General features: G+C 38.7%; 1 protein-coding gene across 1 annotated transcript in view; it reads right to left on the bottom strand.

Moving 5' to 3' along the window:
- Nucleotides 1-22,443, bottom strand: part of PPP4R2 (protein phosphatase 4 regulatory subunit 2) — a 51,071-nt gene extending 28,628 nt beyond the window's left edge. The window contains exons 1-2 of the mRNA XM_047848941.1: nt 22,173-22,443; nt 21,087-21,168 (exon numbers count right to left, since the gene is read on the bottom strand). Of these exons, the coding sequence (XP_047704897.1) occupies nt 21,087-21,168; nt 22,173-22,206 (116 nt within the window). The 5' untranslated portion in view covers nt 22,207-22,443. The remainder of the gene's footprint in view (nt 1-21,086; nt 21,169-22,172) is intronic.
- Between the last annotated feature and the right edge of the window lie 799 nt (nt 22,444-23,242).

Here is a 23,242-nt window from a genome sequence, read left to right as displayed (position 1 = left end):
ACGTAAGAAAGGCAATGCAAATATGCATCTGTATGCTACTGTACAGTAGGAAAAGATACAAAAAAAAAAAAGTCTAGATGCCTCATAGAATTCACATCTAAGCAAAAAAGACAGCAAAACATCATTTCTCGGCCTTTTGGCTAAGATCAAGTGTAAAAAAGACAGCAAAACAAAACCTACATGCAATAATGATGGAAGCAATCACAAAGTACTGGAAGTGGGCTAAAGACTGATCTACCTGGAGTAAAGTTTTCCAGACTTAGTACAGATCTTAAAAAGATGAGCACAAAGGAAAAGAGACTGTTCCAGGGAGAGGCAATAGTAAGCAAAGTCACTGAGATGAGAGAGCATGATCCACCAGAGAACTATAAGTAGTTTAGCAAAGCAGAAAAAAACAAAGGGAGCAAATTGGGGAATATCACACTAAGCAGAGACACAATCATATGCATCTTAAAACATAATAAAGATCTTAAATTTTAACTTAAGCAAGAAGGAGGGTGCATAAAAATTTTAAGCAGGGAAATAACATGTTATTTACATTGTAGCACGTCCATGGCTAGTAGCATAGATTAGACACTAAACAGGGAATGCAAAACTGCATTTTAAGAAACCATTTAGAAAAGCCTATACAGAAACTCAGGCAAGATGAGAATGATGGATAATGTCTACAGAACCATAACCCAATGTTTGAGAATCTCCCATGTCCATTCCTACTAACACTGCCCTATTTCAAGCTCTCATTTCCTCTATCTTAAAGTCCAGTAACTCACCTGAATTAGACACTAGTTTCCCCAAGGCAAAGCTCTGCTTTCTCTCTCTTCTGCTAAAAAAAAAAAAAACCTTCAATAATTTCTAAGGTCTCTCTAAATGCAAAATTCTTTGTATCGGCAAGATACTCTGATTTGTCCCAAATACACCTTCATAACCATTCACTTTTTCCTGACTATCCCTTTGTTTATTGTTCCCTCTAGCGGAATTGAGCTTAACTGCCTCTGGTATCAAAGTTTTCCCCAATCCTCAGAAATCAACTTGTTACTCTACTTCTCTCAAAGCATTTTTATTACTCCCTTAAAGCAACTATTACGTTCTGCCCCAGACCATTTTTCCCCCTTAAGAGGTACTAAGAAGCTAAGCATCATGCAAGAGAATTCATCTTTGGGGAGGGAACTGTCTTTTGTTATGAGAACATTCTGATAAGAACTTAAGCAAAAGCTATCCTTCAAATTGTAAGCATTTCAACAATTCAGAGATCCTGGTAAGGACAATGAATTTCTCATAATAAAAGAACAGGAGTTGTTTCCCCCAAGTCACAGTTATAATCTCCTACCAGTTTTAAGGTAATAATTTTAATACTTTACCTGTATAATGAACTGGGGATACTGTATATGCACATATGCTGATTATAGCATACACCAAATGAGTTGGTTCCCCAGCCACTTTCTAGGAAAGGGATGTAATACACAAAGATGGGCCTCCAAGAACCAACTGTTTCCCTGTCCATGTTACCTGCCTCCTCCTCTAAAAAAGAAATGGATTAATCCTGGGTTAGGCCAATTGGACATTTTCCTCCAGAAATGTGAAATATGGAGAGAACACACAATGGAAGTTATTGGACTAAATCACCCGTTTGGCAGGAATCCGAAGGAGAGATCCAGCAACTTCTATGGCGGAGGCCCCCAAGGTACCCCATCGTCCTATCCTTGGCTTGGTAGTTTAACTCTCCCTGTGATTCTAAATTCTGTCTACCTCAGTATCTTTCCAAAAAATCTTTCTCTTCCTTTCTCACTTTCTTTTGGGCTTAAGAGAACCAAAATCAGTTTGTCCTGCTTGCAAGCAAGATAGTTTTAAATGAATCTGATGCTTTCAAACAGCTATTTTTCTTTTGAGGACTACATCCTTAATGCTCTATCTTTAAGTAGAAATCTGAGCTGAGAAAAAAGTCTCTTCGGTATTTTCAAACTACAACTTAAAAGTTTACTTCTTATGGTGTAATATTTAAATTGCTATGACACTAAAAAATTAATTCAAGTCTAAGGAGACGTCCCCAAATGAACCATTTGATCATTCAATCTAGCAGCCTACCCACGCACGGTATTCAGGCAATGTGGGTTTTAGTTTTGTTCTCTGCATGTAACCCTCCAGAATGTCAAAGATCCTATATGTTGTTATATACACTGACCACCTCTGTATGACAGATTACTGCCAATAAAGTAACGTTATTGCTATTTGCTTCTTTATTTGCACCTTATCCCTTGATTATGGTTTGAATTTTATCTTTTCCAATATAAATATACAGTATTTAGAGATAAGGTCTTTGGGAGGCAATTAGGTATAGACGAAACCGTGAGGATGCGACCCTAATGATGGGGAAGGGGACGGGAGGGGGGGAACAGCAAGCTATTACACCTCCCTTATCCTCTCTTCCCACAGTGCATCTGAGGACAAAGCAAGAAGGTGGCCTTCTGCAAGCCAGAAGACAGCCCTCAACCGAAGCCCAAATATGCTGGCACCTTGATCTCAGATATCCAGACTCCACAACTATGAGAAAATAATTTGTTATTGAAGCCATGTGATCTATGATATTTTGTTCTCGTAACCCAAAATAAGACAGCAAGTCTATTACTGAAGAAACAGTGACATATGACACAGAAGGATATAAAGATCAAAAACCAACTTATGATCTCTAAAGAGCCTACCTAGCTAGCCAGGAGAAATAATATCTGTATTAATATATCCATAATACACAGCAGAAAATGGTAAATGGAGAATTTATAACAGCAAAGTTACTATCTTTTTTGAAAACCTGGGAAGGCTTAGACACAAGCAAAGGTGACAAAGGATAAATAGAATCTAGACACAGGGAAAATTAAAAGGGAAGAGAAAGCAAGCTTCTCTCCCTCTTACATACACAAACCTTATGATTTGGAAACAACAGTTTCTATTATTTTCTCAAGTTAAAATATTTCTTTAACAGAAGAAGACAACATTTTGATTTTTCTTCCATTTACGTATTTAATCCAGCTCCTATTTCGTGCCACATTCTCAGTAAGGGAATTTCAGCCCCCTCAACACTTGGGGAACCACAAGTATAAACAGATTAGTAAGCAAACAGCTACAACAGAAACGTGATCAATGCATGTCAGAAATACGGTAGTTTCAATTAAGAAAAAGGAATCTGAGAAAAGCTTTTCAGCAGATTGCTATGTATTTGAACTGAGCTATCTGAACAATGTTAAAAGACAAGTGGAGGTCATGCCACAAGGAAGAACAGAGGCAACCAACAGAAAGATGCTATTAGAATTAAATACTACTAGCAAAAGAGAACACTGCATATTCACTGAAATGCAAATAATTTGGAGAAGTTACAAATGGTGGCAAAAGATAAGACTGAAAAGGTAAGATGAACCCAAATCAATAAAGAATTTTAAAGAATAATCTCAATGAAAGAATGATAAACAAGGAATGATATTAACTAGTAATGCTAAGAATGGTGACTTCAAAGGGAACAATGGAAAATGACCATACATCCTAGTTAGAAGAGTCCTGGTCTACATCTGTTCATCCGGTGTTCCATCCAGTTTACCATTTGTACTGTATTTAATGAAGTATTAGTAATTACATTAAAATATGCAGGTTTAGCAGGCCTCTTCATTTTGTACTTCCAGCTGCTGCTATGATCTTGTCAGCTTGTTTATGAAATGCATGTATAACGAACATAGGCCTCACTTTAATGTGCAGTTAAATTTGAAAGATGACAAATAATTTACCTTTCACTTACCCCTTTCTGATTCAATGTACCTAACCCTACCCTCTCAAGGTATATGCAGAGTAGCTAATGTTAACACACAAAGCCAGTACAGTACCCTTTTAATGAAGTGAGGAATTAAAGCTTCTCTCTCCCCTATGTATATGAGTCCCATGAAGCTAATGGATGTATTTGTGAAATTTATATAGGTCTCCGCCCCTAATTCCTAACAGAGCTCCTAAAACCCTTGAAAATAGGGGTATTAGGACAATCTTTTGTTCTACTATTTAGTCTTTTGCCCCAGTTCCCAATATAGAGCTCCTAAAATCTTCAGAATTTCCTGAATAACAGAAACTAACGATCATGGTCTGAGCCAAAATTGGACACTTAACCAACTGAGCCACCCAGGCGCCTGAAACAGCTAAGGTAACTCTTGGTGGGCACCTGGTTGGGGTGTGTCATCACAAAGACCAAGTTGGGATTAGAAGTTGGGAACTTTCGAAATAAAATTTCAATGAATTTTCTTCATTGATATGTTTTTTTCCATATTTTAATATCTCTGAAATTGAATGTCTTAAAATGTTTATTTGGGTAGCAAAGAAAATCTAAGGTTAAACCTTTATTTTAATAAAATTTGTAATTATGTCAAAATTTTGAGAAATATATGGAATTGATATATACACAGAAGAATAAAGCAGAAATTTAAAGCAATTTCAATTTTACTCCCATGTAATCTAACAAAGTTCTGCACCTCATACATTATGAGACTATTATCTCTGGAAACTAAAACCTTTCCCTCCCTACCCAAAATTTAAATACAGAAATGTATGACAAAAATTATTATGGATTAACCTCTTCAATACCTAAATAGTCTTAGGCTCATAGGTTAATTCAGGAATCAAATGACAAAAATTACTAACTTAAATAACTACATTTAAAGTTTCCACCTGTCCTAACTTTAAAAATGAAGTTAACGTACTTGATACACGGGAATGTTGATAAAAGCAACAAAGTATCATATAAATATAATACTTTACTGCCAAAATAATAAACATAAGCAACTGTGGTTTGTTTGCTCACTAATGCATTCCCAGCAACTAGCACAGTACCTAGCACAGATTATATGTTGAGTATTTGCTGACTTAAGTAACATCTCACAGAGATGTTAAGGAATGAAGGAACACTAAACAAAAAATGCACAATCAGAAATTACACAAAAACTAAGTGGTGAAAAAATAACAAAAGGAACTTTTGCATTCAGTGAATTTCACACCAGCATATCTTATACAGAATGTCACACAGTATGGATTATCACATAGCATGTTTTCAATAAATCCCAGTCCCTTCTCTTTCCCATTTCCTTTAAAGAGAATGTACCTAAAACATTTACTTCACAAAACTGAAATTCAAAAACTTCAAGAATGCATGTCTATAAAACAATCCACACCTGAATTCAATCAGTAGATGTAAAAACAGAAAGATGCACTAATTGCACAAATCAGTTGCAAATGTTATGGACTGAATGTGTTCGCCCAAAATTTTTATGTTGAAACCCTAAACATATACCGTTTTTGTTCTGTTAAAAATTTTTAACATTTATTTATTCTTGAGGGAGAGAGAACATGAGCAGGGGAAGGGCAGAGAAAGAGAGAGGGACACACAGCATCTGAAGCAGGATCCAGGCTCTGAACTGTAAGTAAGCATAAAGCTGAGTGTGGGGCTTGAACTCACCAACTAACTAACGATCATGGTCTGAGCCAAAATTGGACACTTAACCAACTGAGCCACCCAGGCGCCTGAAATAGCTAAGGTAACTCTTGGTGGGCACCTGGTTGGGGTGTGTCATCACAAAGACCAAGTTGGGATTAGAAGTTGGGAACTTTCAAAAAAAAAAAAAAAAAAAAAAAAAAGTTGGGAACTTTCAGCACCGCCCCCTCCCTATTATCCAGAGAGGGGAAAGGGGCTAGAAGTGGAGTGAATAATCAATCAGGTCTACATTATGGAGCCTCCATAAAAACCTACAAACTATGGATTCAAAGAGCTTCCAGAATCATGAACAAGAATGCATCCACATGCTGGGAGGGTGATGCACCCCACACTCCATGGGGACAGAAGCTTCTATGTTCAGGACCCTGCTGGACTTGGCCCACTGTATCTCTTCATCTGGCTGTTCATTTGTATCCTTCAATAACCAGTGTAATAAACTGGTCATCTAGTTAAGTAAACAGTTTTTTTGAATTCTGTGAGCAGCCACTCTAGTGAATTAATGGAACCCAAGGAGCAAGCCATGAAAACCTCTGTTTAGCCTGCTACTCAGAAGCTTGGGTAACAAGCTGAATGCTGATTGGCATCTGAAACGGGAGAGAGAGTCTGAACTGAATTGAATTGTAGGACACTCCGCGGTGTCACAGAATTGCTCGGTGTGGAGAAGAAAGCCCACACACGTAGTGTCAGAAGTGTTTTGAGGCTGAGAGCAAAGGAGAAACAGAATTTTCTGGGCAACATTTGATTAAAGACATAACTTTTAAGATTTCCATCTACTGAACATCAAAAAAGATAACGTTTTAATAATTAGACTATAACTCTTTCTCAAGTAGTATCTACTTCTCAAACTGAAGTTTATGAAGTTTCTCAAATAGAATTCTGAAAGGTAAAGCTAGAAGCTTTGGTTAAACATCTTGATCCTACCCACCACTGTTTTTATTTTACAGGTGAAAGAACTATAAAACACATTAAAAACATTTTTTTTTAATATTTATTTAGTTTTGAGAGAGAGACAGACAGCAGAGTATGAGCAGGGTAAGGGCAGAGAGAGAAGGAAACACAGATCCAAAACAGACTCCAGGCTCTGAGCTGTCAGCACAGGGCCCGAAGCGAGGCTCGAACTCATGAACCACCAGATCATGACCTGTGTTGAAGTCGGACGCTCAAACGACTGAGCCACCCAGGTGCCCCTAAGACACATTTTCAAGTTTGATGTATGCTATTTCCTATGAAGCAGAATCTTTCAATCTCAGCATCATTGACATTTTGGATCTGATAATACTTTGTTGTTGGGAGTTATCTTCAGCAGCAACCTTGGCCACTACTCATTCCGTGCCAGTAGCATTCCCCCACTAGTAACAACCAAAAATGTCTCCAGTCATTATCATCGTAGGCTAAGAACCACTGATATATATTTTTAACAAAGTAAGTGAAGGGGCACCTGGGTGGCGCAGTCGGTTAAGCGTCCGACTTCAGCCAGGTCACGATCTCGCGGTCCGGGAGTTCGAGCCCCGCGTCGGGCTCTGGGCTGATGGCTCAGAGCCTGGAGCCTGTTTCCGATTCTGTGTCTCCCTCTCTCTCTGCCCCTCCCCCATTCATGCTGTCTCTCTCTGTCCCAAAAATAAATAAACGTTGAAAAAAAAATTTTTTTTAAGTGAAGACATATATTATAGAATTAAATGCAAATTCAAAGAAAAAGCCCACATCTCAAAATCTCAAACATCTGCAATTACTTTTACTTCTAATTATTGCAAAGTCCTATAAGCTTACATACACACCACAGGTAAGATTAAATATTTTACTTACATTTAAAAAAAAGTATGTATTTATTCAAAACTAAAGATAGTAGGAACAATCTTAAGACATGTCCATTGTTGTGAGAAATAATTTCATTCTTTCTGCTTGAGTATGACTGACATTTGAGATCTCAGAATGCCCTCAGTATTCAGTCAACCTAAGAGCAGAATATAGGTTTTTTTTCCCTTAAGCTAAGTGGTTTGTTTTGGCCAATTCACAAAGAAACAGGCGAGAACCATACTGCGAAAAAAAATTTCTTTTATAAGGACAAAATTTCAAACACAGTCATTAAAACTGAAGCCACTGCTCAGACTATATATTTGAAGTCACTGTTACTGATAAATATGACTACTTGTCTAGAGAGTGTAACTAATAAGACAAACACCAGAAATAACAATTCAATCCACCAACCATAACAAAGACTATTCTTTGATATACAGTCATGACCATCTTTTTAAAACAACTTGCTGCTTGAGACTCGTAAACTCAAATTATTCCTAACACAATAAAATGTGTAATTATTTAGGGGCACCTGGGTGGCTCAGTCGGTTAAGCATCTGACTCTTGATTTCAGCTCAGGTCATCATCTCGTGGTTCCAGTGTGTGAGTTCTAGCCCCATGTTGGGTGTCACACTGACAGCAGACAGCCTGCTTGGGACTCTCTCTGCTCCACCCCAACCAGCATGTGTACTTTCTCTCTCTCTCTCAAAATACATAAACTTAAAAAGTATAATTATTTAGAATCAACTTTATCAGGATACTTAACATTTTTATCAATAAAAATCTGAAAACCAAATCATAACTTCATAAATGAGGACGACAGAAACTATAAATGATAACAGACAAATGGAAAGATGCAGACACAAAATAAAACAAGTTAAAGTTAGATACTATTTTTTATCTATCAGATTTTCATATTTAAAAGCCTAATAATGCTCAGTGCTGTCTGTGGTAGAGAGATAATTTGCACACCCTGTTGGTATAAGCATAGGTTGAAAAAATTTTTGGGAAGGCCAAATACCTGGCAATACCTGTCAAAATAATAATATAGAGGGGAGCCTGGGTGGCGCAGTCGGTTAAGCGTCTGACTTCAGCCAGGTCACGATCTCGCGGTCCGGGAGTTCGAGCCCCGCGTCGGGCTCTGGGCTGATGGCTCAGAGCCTGGAGCCTGTTTCCGATTCTGTGTCTCCCTCTCTCTCTTCCCCTCCCCCGTTCATGCTCTGTCTCTCTCTGTCCCAAAATAAAATAAAAAAACGTTGAAAAAAAAAATTAAAAAAAAAAAAATAATAATAATAATATAGACTTCAACCTATAGATCCCATTCTTGCATCTGTGCCAGCATAAATATGCTCACTTAAACACTGTTTCAATTGTCTGTAAATATAAACAACCTAAAGAATCATCAAAGAAGGGCAGGTTAAATTAATTACAGTATACCCCAAGCAAAGGACTAGTATGCAACCCATAAACACAATAAGGTAAACTTAAGTGTTTTGATAAGAAAAGACAGCCAATACAGCAAGTATTCTGCAAACTGCAGATGTTTGATATTAGGTGGTTTTTTTTAAAGAATCAACACATACATTTATATAACATAGAAAAATTCTGTTAATATAGAAGAAGCGGGTTAAAGGTACAGTTTGATTTTTTTCTTATTGTTAGTGCTTTGAATAAAAAAATTTTTAATGAGACAGGCTTATCTAAAGCAGTACCGATTTCCATAATCTGTGTATCTGACTTTTTTTTTTTTTACAGTATGGAGACAATAAGTATTTAATTCATGTGATCCATTCAACTCAATATGCAGTTATTCTAACTTTCTCCTTAACTAAAATGGGAACAGGAACAGAACAGTATGATGATAGTCTCCATATTAAGATACTTAAAATATGAAAGACTGAAAGTTTTAAGTATTTAAAATTTACCACCTATTCACTCATCTAAATTTTGTCAGAAAATAATTTTTAAAGTGGCCACATCCTGACTGTGGCATTGATTTCTGTCATATCCTCTAACAACTAAGAAAGCAAAATCAAATACCACAGACAATATTTACAAAAAAAACAGATACAGTGACAGGTGTCCTCATGAACCCTCTAATATAAACAGGGCAAGACAAGAGAGTTATCAGTATCTATATAGGAGGAAGAGAAAGACTACTTGTCTTACAACAACAGCTCATGCCCAGGAAAACCCTGAATTCACTAACAATACTTAATTGGGGAAAAAAGAAAACCGGGCCACATTCTACCCCCATTTAAGATTACTCCTTGCAGAAATATCCTATTGTTCAAAATCCCTAGAAAAGTTGGACCTGTCTCCAGGAAAAGAACCACTTTGATGGGGCGCCTGGGTGACTCAGTCAGGTAAGCGTTGGACTTCAGCTCAGGTCATAACTTTGCAGTCTGTGAGTTCAATCCCCATGTCAGGCTCTGTGCTAACAGCTCAGAGCCTGCAGCCTGCTTCAGATTCTCTGTCTCCTTCTCTCTCTGCCCCTCCCTAAATTATGCTCCATGTCTCAAAAATGAATAAATGTTTAAAAAATATTTTTTTTTAAAGAACCACTTTGAGACAAAACAGCCATAATCTCAAAACTCACCCTGCAGTCACCATGGACAATATCCCTAAAATAAGACCAAAATAAAACAACTTCCAAAATATAAAATTTACTTTACAACATACAATTCTGAATAGAAATATTTCATCAGTTAAAAAAAAAAAGCTCTCACCCTCCTTCTATGAGATACGCAATAGGGCACACTACAAATGCACTTGTAACAGCTCTTATACCTCTCAAATTTCAGATTCTTCTACAGCATATTTTTTTCCAGTTTCATCACCAGTAAATGGAAATATTACCACCTAACCCGCAAGGTTAATATTTTTGGTTGACTAAGAATAACAAATCCAAAATGCATACATTAAAAAGAAAATTAGGCTCATACTTTCAATTTAAATATACATCAATCACATTACCTATATGCTTCAAATTTACACCTCTGCAAAATTATAATTACTACAAGCTTTCAACTTTTGAAGTTACTGGAAATAGTCTAACTTACACATGTTAAGGGTATATCAAATATATACTTCTTTACCTTACTGATGCTCTTGACATAGATTTTCTTAATTTTCTTAAGTCCCAAACTACCACACCCAACCTCCCCATTCTTGCCACAATTCCCAGGCAACTATCCATGGTCTCAGGGCTTAGAAGATCACACTATAGTATGCTACAATGCAGGGAAAGCAGGACAGGTGCCTCAGATCAGGATTAGATAAGCAGCAAGAAAATCTCAGAAATAATTAGTAACAGATTCTTATCAAAAGCATAGTTTCAAATTCTAATGATTTTAAAAAGATTCTCAGATTTCTTCAGTAAAGAGGAAAGATGTGAAGACAACAATGAAGATTTAGACGCTCAACCAACTGAGCCATCCAGGCACAAGGGACAAGGGGTATAAAAAAGTAAGAGTTATGAGAGAACCTAAAGTCGGTATGGTATGCCTGAGTTTAAATTCCAATTCTGTCACTCACCAGATGCACAACCTTAAAACTTTCAAGTTCTCTAAGCCTCAGAATCCTCTTTTATTTTTTAATTTATATGAGGCAGAGATAGAGCAAGCTAGCCTCTCGAGAGCAGGGAGGGAGGGGGAGGGAGAGAGATAAAATATGCTAAGCAGGCTCTATGCTCAACTTGATCCCCGGGATAGTGACCTAAGCTGAAATATTTAGATGCTCAACCAACTGAGCCATCCAGGCACCCTCAGTACCCTCTTTTTAAAAAAAGGCTTGTTTATTTATTTAGAAACAGCCAAAGACAGACAGGACAGAAAGCAGGGGAGGGGCAGAGAGAATCTCAAGCAGGCTCCACACCCAGCCCTTGGATCTCAGGGCCTCAAAATCATGACCTGAGCTGAAATCAAGAGTTGGATGCTCAACTGAGCACCCCAGTATCATCTTTTAAAAAGCAGAGATACCTACTTCAGACAGTAGTTGTAAAGATCAAATTAAGATAGACATATGAAATATTTGACAGTGTCTGGCACAAAATAAATGTTTACTACAAGTTTGCCTTTTAATTAGATAAAAGAACTTTAACCCAAAACAGAAGTGAAAATTCTAGTCCCTTATAAATCCCAGTTTCAGGTTCACGATTTTAAAATCAATCAAAAATTCTATGTAGGAGTACTGAGAAGCACCACATGCAAGTAACAAAAGGAGAATAACACTTTAGAAGGATCAAAAATAGGGGCACCTGGGTAGCTCAGTCAGTTAAGCATCCAACTTCGGCTCATTGGAGCCCCACATCGGGCTCTGTGCTGACAGCTCAGAGCTTGGAGCCTGCTTAGGATTCTGTCTCCCTTTTTCTCTCTCTCTCTGCTCCGCCCTCCCCCACTCACATTCTTTCTCTCTCCCTCAAAAATGAATATTAAAAAATTTTTTTAAATTTTTTTTAATGTTTATTTTTGAGGGAGAGAGAGACAGAGCATGAGCAGGGGAGGGGCAGAGAGAGAGGGAGACACAGAATTTGAAGCAGGCTCCAGGCTCTGAGCTGTCAGCACAGAGCCCCACGCGGGGCCCGAACCCACAGACTGCGAGATCATGACCTGAGCCGAAGTCGGACGCTCAACCGACTGAGCCACCCAGGCGCCCCTTAAGTGTACTTTTTAAGAAAATATTTTTATTTACTGATTTTGAGATAGAGAGGGAGTAAGTGGGGAATGGGCAGAGAGAGAGAGGGAGGGAGAATCCCAACCAGGCTCTGAACTCTAAGCGCAGAGCCCCAGTGTGGGGCTTGAACTCACAAACAGTGAGATCATGACCTGAACCGAAATTGAACGCTTAACAGACTGAGGCACCCAGGTGCCCCTCATTGGTTATTTTTAAAGTAAAATTCTTTCACACACATATGTATTAAATGAAATAACAGCCAACGTTCTCCTCCTCAACTGTCTATACTGTTTCAGTCACTGAATACATATATGGGTTGGTTTTTTGTCTGTTTTTGCTACTGATACTGAAACTTGATTTTGGTATAGAAAGAAAAGATAAAGACAGCAGAGGGAGGCAGACAGACACATTCATTCACCTCAATGACAAACTCCTGTATCATTAAGGTAAAAGATCTACAGTCCACAAAACACAGGGAAAGCATAGTAAATTCTAGATCATAAATTCCTTAATTTCTTATTAATAAGATGTTCTGAAGCAGCATGAAGTTTTTCAAACTTCCAGTAATAGACCATCAGCATTTTGAACTCATGCATTAATTGGCAGGCACAGAGAGGATCTCTGGATATAGATAAAAACCACACATGTATACAGGGTACACTATGAATGGCATTCTGTGAACGAACCTCTTTGTGGCTCTAATAAATTAAGTGGTAACAATGACTGATCTTTCTCATCTAAGTATAGAAAACCAATTCTCCATTTTTTTTTTTTTTTGTCTGCAACATACTCCCAACAGTTAACATCTTTCACCATCAGCAGATATTTTTAACTTCAACGACTATCACTGTGCCCCATTTCCACCCTTAATCATTATTGCTGCAATACCACCCCCAGATAACTACATAACTACTGCCTCAACAGGCTCCTATAAGCTCTTCAAGCTGGGAGAAACCTTGGAGGTCATCTATTACAAACCCCTCAGTCTGTATCAGAGCAAATTGTGTCCCTTAGTAACTTAGATGATTTAAATAATGGTAAGTAAAACAGTTACAGCAGCTTCCATTTAAAGGATGGCGGTGGGAGGGGGCTGTCATTGTGTGCCAGTCATTGTATCAAAAACTTTAGATGTATAAATCCACTGAATCCCCACAACACACCTTGAGATAGATTTTATTACTCATATTTTACAGATGAGGAAATTAGGGCACAGAGAAGTCAGCCTGGGCCACAGACTAACGGGTAGAGGCAGGAATTCAAACCCAGGTGTTGGGTGTTCTCCTGACTCAAACCAGAGCTCCTTCCACAGGATAAAGTACCGCAGGCTTGTTTCTTAAGCCCAAATCATTGAATTTATGCCCAACATACAGACAATTCTAATTTTTACTCCCAAATGTTAGTATTTATAGCTACTTTCATTTATTGGAGTCCTCACAAGAGCTGAGACAACTATAGAGTATAAGCTCCATTCTTCAAATGAGGAACAAGCTCACAAATAATGTGCCCAAATTCACACGGAGAAATCGCCAAGCTGAATTCAGAACTCAAGCCATGTTTCTTCCAAGAATGATATTACCACCTGCTAACTCTCATGAAATTATGGGACTGACCAACTACTAATAAAAATCTTAACATGGAAAATATGAGCTCACTTGCACACCAAAGAGATTGAAGATTTGAAGTTAACTTTACTCAAAAAACAAAGGTGACAGGTCTATCTTCCAATGCACCAATCAATTTTGTGCAATGTAGAAGACACATCCAGATTACAGCATGATGTGATGAAAGAAATGAAAACGACTATAATTTTATTCATGTTCATACCTTAATCACTGCAGTTATTGTAATATTTGAAACAAAGAGCATTCACTTAACTAATATTTATTGAAAATCTACTGTGCTTCCTGTGTACCACTGTGACGGTGGTACATGAGGACTTTAGGTGGCACATGGAAAACTCATATTAGGTATGTATTTTAGTACTTACAGATTTTAAAGAAACTTTAAAAGATAGAACTAATGCAACAAACCAGTGGTTTCAGATCTTGTTTCTTGCAAGGGGAATAAAATTAACATAGTAATATATTTATGGGGAAGGGCAAAATGAGCACTTAACTTCTGTAATATTTTTCTATTTTGAAAAAAATCTGAAAAGAGGTGCCTGGCTGGGTCATTTGGAAGAACATGCAACTCTTGATCTTGGGTTCATGATTACTTAATAAAACTTAAAAACAAATCTGAAAAAAAGCAAGCCAACCTAGAGAAGAGTGTTAATTACACAGAAGTTAGAAAGATGTGGCAAAAATCAGGAAGGCAGTTTAGGAAAATGACATTTTAGAAACTATGTTGACAAAACAAAATCTCCTCCTTTAAGAAACTCACAGAAGAAGGATCTAACAGCCTCATTCATAAGGAGATTTTTAATAATGCAGATTTTATTTTCAATGTAAGGAGATTTTATAATTCAACTGTTTTCAATAATTAGTTGTTGATAACTACTTTTAAGCAACTTAACTTTTATTTTCCTAATCATATGTCAAAATCGCTCAACACAGAGAACTTGAAATTTCAGGGAGGTGGTGGGGGGATAAAGCAGACCCAACATAAGCAGTGTCAACACAGGAATGACGACTATTTATCGAGCATTTACTCAAACAATGTGCTAAGTTTTCCCTGTATTAACTACTTATACTAGGAGAGGCTACTATTATTCCCATTTTATACTTGAGAATACTAGTAAGTTTTCAGAAGAAGTCTAATTATGAGAGGGTAACAGTGCTGCTACAGTTTTCCATGTCTCCAAAACTCTATCAGACTTAACTAGACCAAAGCGAAAAGCCAATTAACAAAAATAAAGTTACAGAAATGAACTTATAATAAAACTAGGTGGAAAACAAAAAAACCCTAGCTGACCAAGTAGTCAATTTCTCAAACCCCAAAGAGTAAAACAGGTGAGAAAAATGACAGTCACATGACCTGTACCGTATCAGGTTCCGAGGAAGAGAAAGCAGAAACAAGTCATGGTGTACCTGAAGGGCCTAGGAATAGAACCACAAAACAGCCAACAAGCATTCACTAGAAATCATGATACGCCAATCTGAGAACAGCAGCTGAAACTGAAAAGGGTTTTGCCCACTCCACCGAAGAGAAAACGGAAGGGACCCACAATGAGAGCTGAAAGACAGCAGCAGTCTTGCTCCCATGTGCTCTTAAAAAAGACCAACCATGGGGCGCCTGGGTGGCGCAGTCGGTTAAGCGTCCCACTTCAGCCAGGTCACGATCTCGCGGTCCGGGAGTTCGAGCCCCGCGTCAGGCTCTGGGCTGATGGCTCGGAGCCTGGAGCCTGTTTCCGATTCTGTGTCTCCCTCTCTCTCTGCCCCTCCCCCGTTCATGCTCTGTCTCTCTCTGTCCCAAAAATAAATAAACGTTGGGAAAAAAAAAAAAGACCAACCAGAGCTCCCATTCAGAGATGACCCCAGTATAAGACGACAATAAAGATGAAGGAAAGACAGGATCCAAATAAAGCAGAAATTGGAAAAGGGAAGCTGGAAATTTCAGAAAGCAAGCTCCATGTTCTTAAACACTACAAACAACAAGAGAGCTCCAAGTTAGGAATGCTACTGAGCCCTATCTTGTTCTCAAGGGTCAGGAAAACTTATTTCACGTAAAAGAGTACAAGAGAAAAATATCAAGGTTAAATCCTGTACAAGGTGATTATAAGGAAAAAAAAAAAGAGAGAGTAAGGAGAACAAACGTCCCTACAGACAATGAGAGGAATCCACAAACACTCGTCCAAAAACAAACAAAATCTGTATAATATTTATAAATGAGCTAAAGACACTTAACAAAATGATATAAGTCAGAATTAGACAAACTCAGAAAATGAAGCAATAGAATTCGGCAACCAATTAGGTAGAAACTTAAAACATTACTTCAGGAAATAAACTAGAAAGTACATGAGAACAAAAGAACCTAAGAGGTAACGCAGTAAGAGTTCTTCAAAGGAAGATATTTTTAAAAATCGAAATAGAATTAAATTAGAAATTTCAGGAGCACTTGGGTGGCTCATTCAGTTAAGCATCCGACTCTTGATTTCAGTTCAGGTCATGATCTCACGTTTGTGGGATCAAGCCTCACATCAGGCTTCATGCTGAACCTGCAGCCTGCTTGTCAGTCTGTCTGTCTGTCTGTCTCCCTCCCCCTCCCTGTTATCTGCTCCTCCCTTGACCCTCCCCTACACACTCTGGCTCTCTCAAAATAATAATAAAAATAAAGTTCATTCTTTAAAACAAAAAAAATTAGAAACTGCACTTTGAAAAACACTATCAAGAGAATGAAAAGCCACACTGTTATAGCAAGTATTTGCATATCATATCAGATAAAGGTCTTTTATCTGTAACATATATAAGAACTCTCAAAAACCAGTAAGAAAACAACTCAATTTTTAAATGGGCAAGATTTGAAGAACCAATTTACCAAAGATGATATACATACAGCAAACACATGAAAAGATATGCAACATCATTAGTCATTAGGGAAGTACAAATTAAAACCACTATGCAATATGTGCCTATTAGAATGACTAACACAAAAAAGAATGGCCATACTAAATGTTGGAAAGGACGTGGAGAACTGGAACTCAACTCCCAAAGTACTGCTGGGAATACAAACTGGTGCAATCACTCTGGAAAACAGTTTGGCAATTTCTCAAGAAGTTAAACATCCATCCACCACATGATCCAGCCATTCCACACCTAGGTTTTTATCCAAAAGAACACATATGTCCACATACAGATTTGTACACAAATGTTCATAGCAGCTTTTGTAACAGAAAAAACAAAATAATCCAAATGTCCATCACAAATGATTGTATTAAAAAAACTGTAGGGCATCAATATAATGAATACTACTCAAAAAGGAATGAGCTGCTAATACCCGAACCTGGATCTCGGTTGAGTAAAAGAAGGCAAAGGATACAAACTGTATGATTCCATTTAGATACAATTTAGAACAAGCAAACTAATCTAAAGTGATGGAAAGTAAATCATTACTTGCCTGAGGGCAGGGGAGCCATGCGCAGGGAAGAAAGATTACAATGGGGCATGAGGCAACTTCTAGGAGTCATGAATGGATATTTTCACAATGTTGAGCGTGGTCAAAGTTTGAATGTGGGTATCAAAATTTAGAAAACTACATATTTTCAACAAATGAAGTTTACTGCATATAAATTATACCTTAATAAAACTGTTTTTTTAAAAACAGGAATAAGGAAAAAGAATTCAACAAAATGACAAAATACTGAAGACATGCAAGATGATCTGACAAATAAGAATACAAGGGGGGGGCGGGGAGGACAACAAAAATCAAAGGACATAATTTGATTTCCTGAAATTAAAAAAAAAAAAGATATGAAAAATCTGAAAATACAGATTGAAGGAGCACACCACATACCTGAGTTTACTGACCCAAAATGCCCAATACTAAAACAAAGTCCAAAAAAATTACTGCACCTAACAGAAAAAAAAATTCTTTGGGAATCTAGGCAAAAAGTGTAGATGACTTACAAGGTAAAGAAAATTAGATTATCATCAGATTTTTGATAGTAACTTTGAGTTGCAGGAAAACAATGGAATTAACACATTTACGCTACCAATGATTTTATTTCCAACCCAACTGACCTTCAAGAACAAAGGGCACAAACTCTTAAAAATATACAAGAACTCAGGAATGCTCCCATGAGCTCTGCCTAAAGAATCTAGTACAGAACGAACTCCAGACAACCAAACTGACTAAAGATATTGACCTAAGGACTAGGGTGAGCATCTGAAATAGAGCCATTATAAAAGATTAAGTGATGGTTAAGAGAGACTTCTATAATTGTTACATGTCCAGATAATGTAGATACAACTACTTTTCTTAAATGGGGGCTACAAACTGGAAGAGATATGAAATATTTTTAATGTCCCCAATAATTACATTGGTGACATTATTATTAGACTTTTCCCCTGTGTCCTTGGAACCAAAATTGTGGAAGAAATAAAACACTGTAGTCCTGATTTTGAATTGGAACCATCAGTATGAATCATTAAGTATTTCATTAGCTTCTATCCACTGAAGAGGCTTGAAACAATGACCAACTCAGTAATAATAAGCAGCTCTCCTCTCCAGTTTGTACTCTTTAAAGACCATTTCCCACTAAAAGAAGGCATGGCTTCTTGAGAAACGGCTGATTCCAGGTCTGGGCAGGAACGAGCTCAGATCATACCAGGGAGTTACTGATACTATTAAGTCAAAGGACTCTGGAATCAAATTAAAGAAGCTCCCATAGGACGAACATGGGACAATAAGCCCACCAAAAAGAGTAACTGCAACTAAGTTTATCAAATAAGTTTAAATCTACAACTGAAACCCATCAAATGTTTAAATTCATGATTGAAACCCACCACATATGTTTGTTTATCCAACACATAATATATACTTGGCATTAAGTTACAAACTGTTACCTTCAGAAAAGTTTTGTTCAAGGTAATGTCCCATTTTCAACATAAATACAATTTTTTCAAATAGCCAAAACCAACAAATTTGGTGATTGTTTTAGATAATCTCTGTATTCATAACAGTTTAGTACACCATGTCTTGGCATCTTTCCCAACTTCCTATATTAGATGTTTATAGGTAATTTTTAATAGACCAGAAAGCAAAATTGTTCCAGGGCTCTTTAATTTTCCTACAACCTCCTGCTCAGTAAAAACCTATACTTCGAATTCTAAATTGTTTAGAAATCAAACTGTTTAGAAAACAAATCAATTGTTTTCTTTTTGTATGAAAAATAAATAGCCTAAGTTGTCACTAATTTTCATCCATAAACAAAGTTCAAATATTTTTTTTGTTAATAATTTGTTACTATAACGTATCAATGAAGATAAAAACAGAACTACGCAATTTTTATCTTAAGCAACCTATCTATCCTAAAACACTAAAGGGACCTGATCTGCTGTTCTTTACGTTTTCTTGTTAAAATCTTAGAAGTTACATAAAGCTCAATTTAACAATAAATGAATGACAGAAACTTTGCAAATTTCAGAATCAAAAGTTAAGAGGCACCTGAGTGGCTCAGTGGGTTAAGTGTCATCGGACTTCGGCTCAGGTCACGATCTTGCCGTTGCCGATCCTGTTAGAACCCAGTATGTGGCTCTGTGCTGACAGCTCAGAGCCTGGAGCCTGCTTCAGATTCCGTCTCTCTCTCTCTCTCTCTCTCTCTCTCTCTCTCTCTCTCTCTCTCTCTCTCTGCCCTTCCCCCACTCACACTGTCTGTCCCTCTCTCAAAAATAAACATTAAAAAAAAAAAAATTAAGGCATGCTCATGTTAAGCAACAAAGGCTAAAACTTTGTAAACACCAGCTGCTTTAGTAACTCTAAAAATATTTTCCAAATGCTATAAAAAATCTAACACCACCATTTTAATACAAAATACTATTAGTAAATGTAAAAAGGTTGGAGGGGGGAGGGAGTAAGGTGGTGGACCTTAAGACCTCTATCAAGACAAAATAATCCACAAAAATCAGGTTAAATTTTCCTACCCACCTGGTGATCCAAACAGGATATTAAAAAACATTTCTTTCAGAAGTTTTCAACTATTTACACATTTACAGCCAATGAAAGTTATCAAAAGGGAAGACAGTTTGTACAGAACTGATAAGGAGGAGGTTTTAAGTATTTATCTCCCAATAGTTTGATATAATCTTGTGTATCAAAACTCTGAAAGTAAAAAGCTTTTCCTCCCGATACTGTACGGAGATAAGTTTGGACCAACTAACAATTGAAAAGAAACAGTGGCAATCAAGAGTATTTACCATTTAGGGATTAATTTCTTTTTGAAACCTGGCATCTAGTCATTTTTAAGCTTATCTACATAAATACCAGTGAGTTATGTTCCATCAATTTTTAAAAGATGCTCTAAGAGTAATTCAGAGGCAAAAATGATTTTTCCCCTAAAGGATTCCATTTTTTAAGTGGAATAAATAAAAATGTAAGATTGAATACATCAGATTCTTAAGCTGATGATAATTTTAATAAAGCACTGCAGAGATTCAGTTTGTCTACAGGACCACTCAATCAGAGTATCTTTTTCCTTTCTAAATTAGGCTAGTTGTTAGAAGGCTACACACACTAGAGCCACAAGCCAATCTTGTGAGAAATGAACATTGGCTAATAAAGCTAAAGAAAGCAGTTATCACTTGCTAAACCTTACACTCTTATAGTAGGCCTCAAAAGAAACTGTACAAAAAGGACATAAGGGAGCCAAAAGAAGGCTCACTTATTAACACTGCACCCAAAGAAATCTTTCTCCTTCCTGCTCCCCACCCCCCACCCAAAGAGAAGAGTACAAGGAAGTCACAAATCTGCACTACTTTCTACAAATTAACTTGGTGATGGTGAAAACAACTCCTGCAACATAAACTACACACACACAATGAGATGGAAGGATCCTTTTGAAAATAAACTTCATAGTTTAAGTTTCAGATTCACAACATTTGGAAACAAGCCTAATAAAATGCTGAGCATATGTAACAAGTTAGCTATCCTAGAAAGTTTACAGGACAGTCAAAACTGTAGCATCTGGAAATTGTCAGATAATCACCAGAAGTCCTCAAGAGAATAAATAGAAATGACACTTCAAACACTCAAATATATAAATATGACAACAAAAGGTTGGATACAGGACAATATTGGAAAATACCACCAACAAAAAAAAAAAACTGAGACAGAATCAAAGCCACAAAATTTTGGAAATAAGTCTGTTTGTTATAGCCAAAAGAGTCATAACAGACGGGATAGGCATTCTTTTCTCTAGCTCTTCAGACTAATAAATTCTAAATGTACAAAAGCATAGATAGAAAGAAAATTTTAACAAATTTTTAAAACTCATTACAGAGTATACATAAAGCAACTAAAGTATATGCATTTAGTAAATGCTTTAATAACTGCAGCTTGTACAGTTTGGACACACGTATTATTCACTTCTTCTGAAATAGTTTTTTCCCTTTCCTAAGCGATTCTGAATGATACACAGGACCGTAACAACTAATACATGTTTTCAACTCACATTGTTTCTCCAGTTTTGGCTACATGACAAAGAAACTGATCCAGGACAGGACAAACTTCCTTTTTTCCCCTCTTCTCAAAATCTAGATAAGGGAAAAAAGAAAAGTTATCAGTGTTTCTCAAAGGCCATGAACCATCTCCGAAGCACTACAAAAACAAACTTTCTCCCCAGTCCTTCGTCAAATATTAAGAAGCAATTATTAAAAAAAAAAAAAAAAAAAAAAAATCAGCCTCTCAACCAACTGACTCCCAAAGTTCTAGTTCCAGCATGTGTCTCTTCACACGTAACAAGAATCCCCCTAAAGGGGGCACTCAACCTCTCCACAAAGCCTTAATGTGGTGTTTCTCAAAGTGTGGTCCGGAGGAACACCAACATCACATTTATCTGGGAAACCAGTTAAAATACAAATCCCAGGCCCCAACTTCCACAAGCTGTTTATCTGCGTTAAGTTCATAAACCTGCGTCTTAAGAAACTGCAGCTACCTAACGTAGCCGTTCCCAAATGATTTTGGATGTCAATTCATAATTCCGAAAATGCTGAAATCACACGGTATTCGAAGTTTGAGAACCACGGTTCTCAAGCCTGTTGCGTGGAAGGAGACCACCTTAGAATCAGGGCGCGTGGAGGAATGACTTCAGAAGCTCTGAAAAAGACTTCCTGAGACTCTTTAAAGTTGCTCTACCGCCCTCTCTCCGCCACCCCCCCCCCCCCAAACCTTCTACTTTTTCGCTTAGCCCGACGCCTGGCGAACGGGGGCCTGACAAGAGAACGGAGCCTGCCTGGAACGGGGCTGCGGGCCCACGACCTCACCCCAGAGGGGTCGGCGAGAGGCTGGGGCCCCTACCAGAGCTTCCCCGGCTCCCCTCCCCCAGCCCAGACGCCGGCGGCCGACACAAAGCCCAGAGCGGGGTGGGAGGGAGCTGCCCACAGGGCTCCCCGCCCCTGGGGAAGTGGGAGGGGGATGGGAGCCGGGGAAGCGCAACCCACCCTCTCCCGGCCCGGCCCCTCGGAGCCCCCAGCCCAGAAAAACAGGAGAAGGAGCTGTGGAGGGTAAAGAGGAAGGGAGAGGGGGCAGCTACCCCCACCTTTCAGCGCCTCCTGCAGCCTCTCGACGTCCATGGCTTCCCGGAGTCCCTCGCAGCCTCCGCCTCCCTCCGCGGGTCTCCCGGGGACCGGAACGCCTCCCCCCACCCCCCCGACGCCCTCCCCCTCCCTCGCACACACTCCGGCACGCAGGCGACCGGGGGGGGCACCGAAGGGAGCCGGGGGAAGCGAGCGAGAGAGCGAGACCGAGAGAGCGAACACCTCCCCGAGCCGCTACCACCAGCCCTCCAACATGGCGCCCGGCACGTCACCGCGCGCACGCTCCCTGCCGCCGTCCTCGCGCCCGCCGCGCGCCCCGAGCCGAGCCCGAGAGCGCGTGCGCGGCGGAGGCGGGCCGCCAGGGCTGTCCCATAGACCCGGCAGACGCCCGACGCCCCGCCTCTCCCCTGGCGATGGCCCGCCGCACCCCTGTTCCAGCTAGAGTGGTCGCGGCGGGGTGCTCCTGGCCAATTCCCAGGATTTGAGTCCTTATCTTTTGCTAGCTGTGTGATGTTGAGCAGTTTACAGAGCCTCTCTGAGCCTTACTTTCCCCGCCCGTGTGAGGATGGCACTAGTACCGACCACCTTGTACAGGTGCTGGGAGAATTGAGTGTGTACACACAGCGGTCAGAGTACGCATAAAAAACAAAAAACCCAACACACTCTGTGTTATTAATAATCATAACAAAAATACCTCCCTGCCTGAACCCAAGGCTCGTCCTTGACCCACCTTAAAAAGAAGCAATGCATACAAAAAAGAGATGAAAATTTCGGGATTGTAGCCATCTGGATTCGAAGTCCAACTCAACTACTTCCTGTGTGGCTTTGGGCTAGTGATTTAAACTCACAGAGTCTCAGTTTCTTCACCTATAAAATGGGAGTTTGTAAACTCCCCCCCACCCCAAGACTTGAGTGAAATGGTGAATATCAAACATGTAGCACGGTGCCAGAGAACTTGTAAGCACTCACTTAACGTGACTTCTATTTTTATTATCATCATGATTGGGATTGTCTTACATAAGCACCCAGGAAGTTAGAGAGGGCGAGATCTCAGAAGGCCTCTCCAACCCTG

This window comes from Prionailurus viverrinus, chromosome A2, assembly GCF_022837055.1.
Source record: "Prionailurus viverrinus isolate Anna chromosome A2, UM_Priviv_1.0, whole genome shotgun sequence".
Lineage (NCBI taxonomy): Eukaryota > Metazoa > Chordata > Mammalia > Carnivora > Felidae > Prionailurus > Prionailurus viverrinus.
Note: the sequence above shows the minus strand (reverse complement) of the source record. Positions and strands in the feature narration are given on the sequence as shown.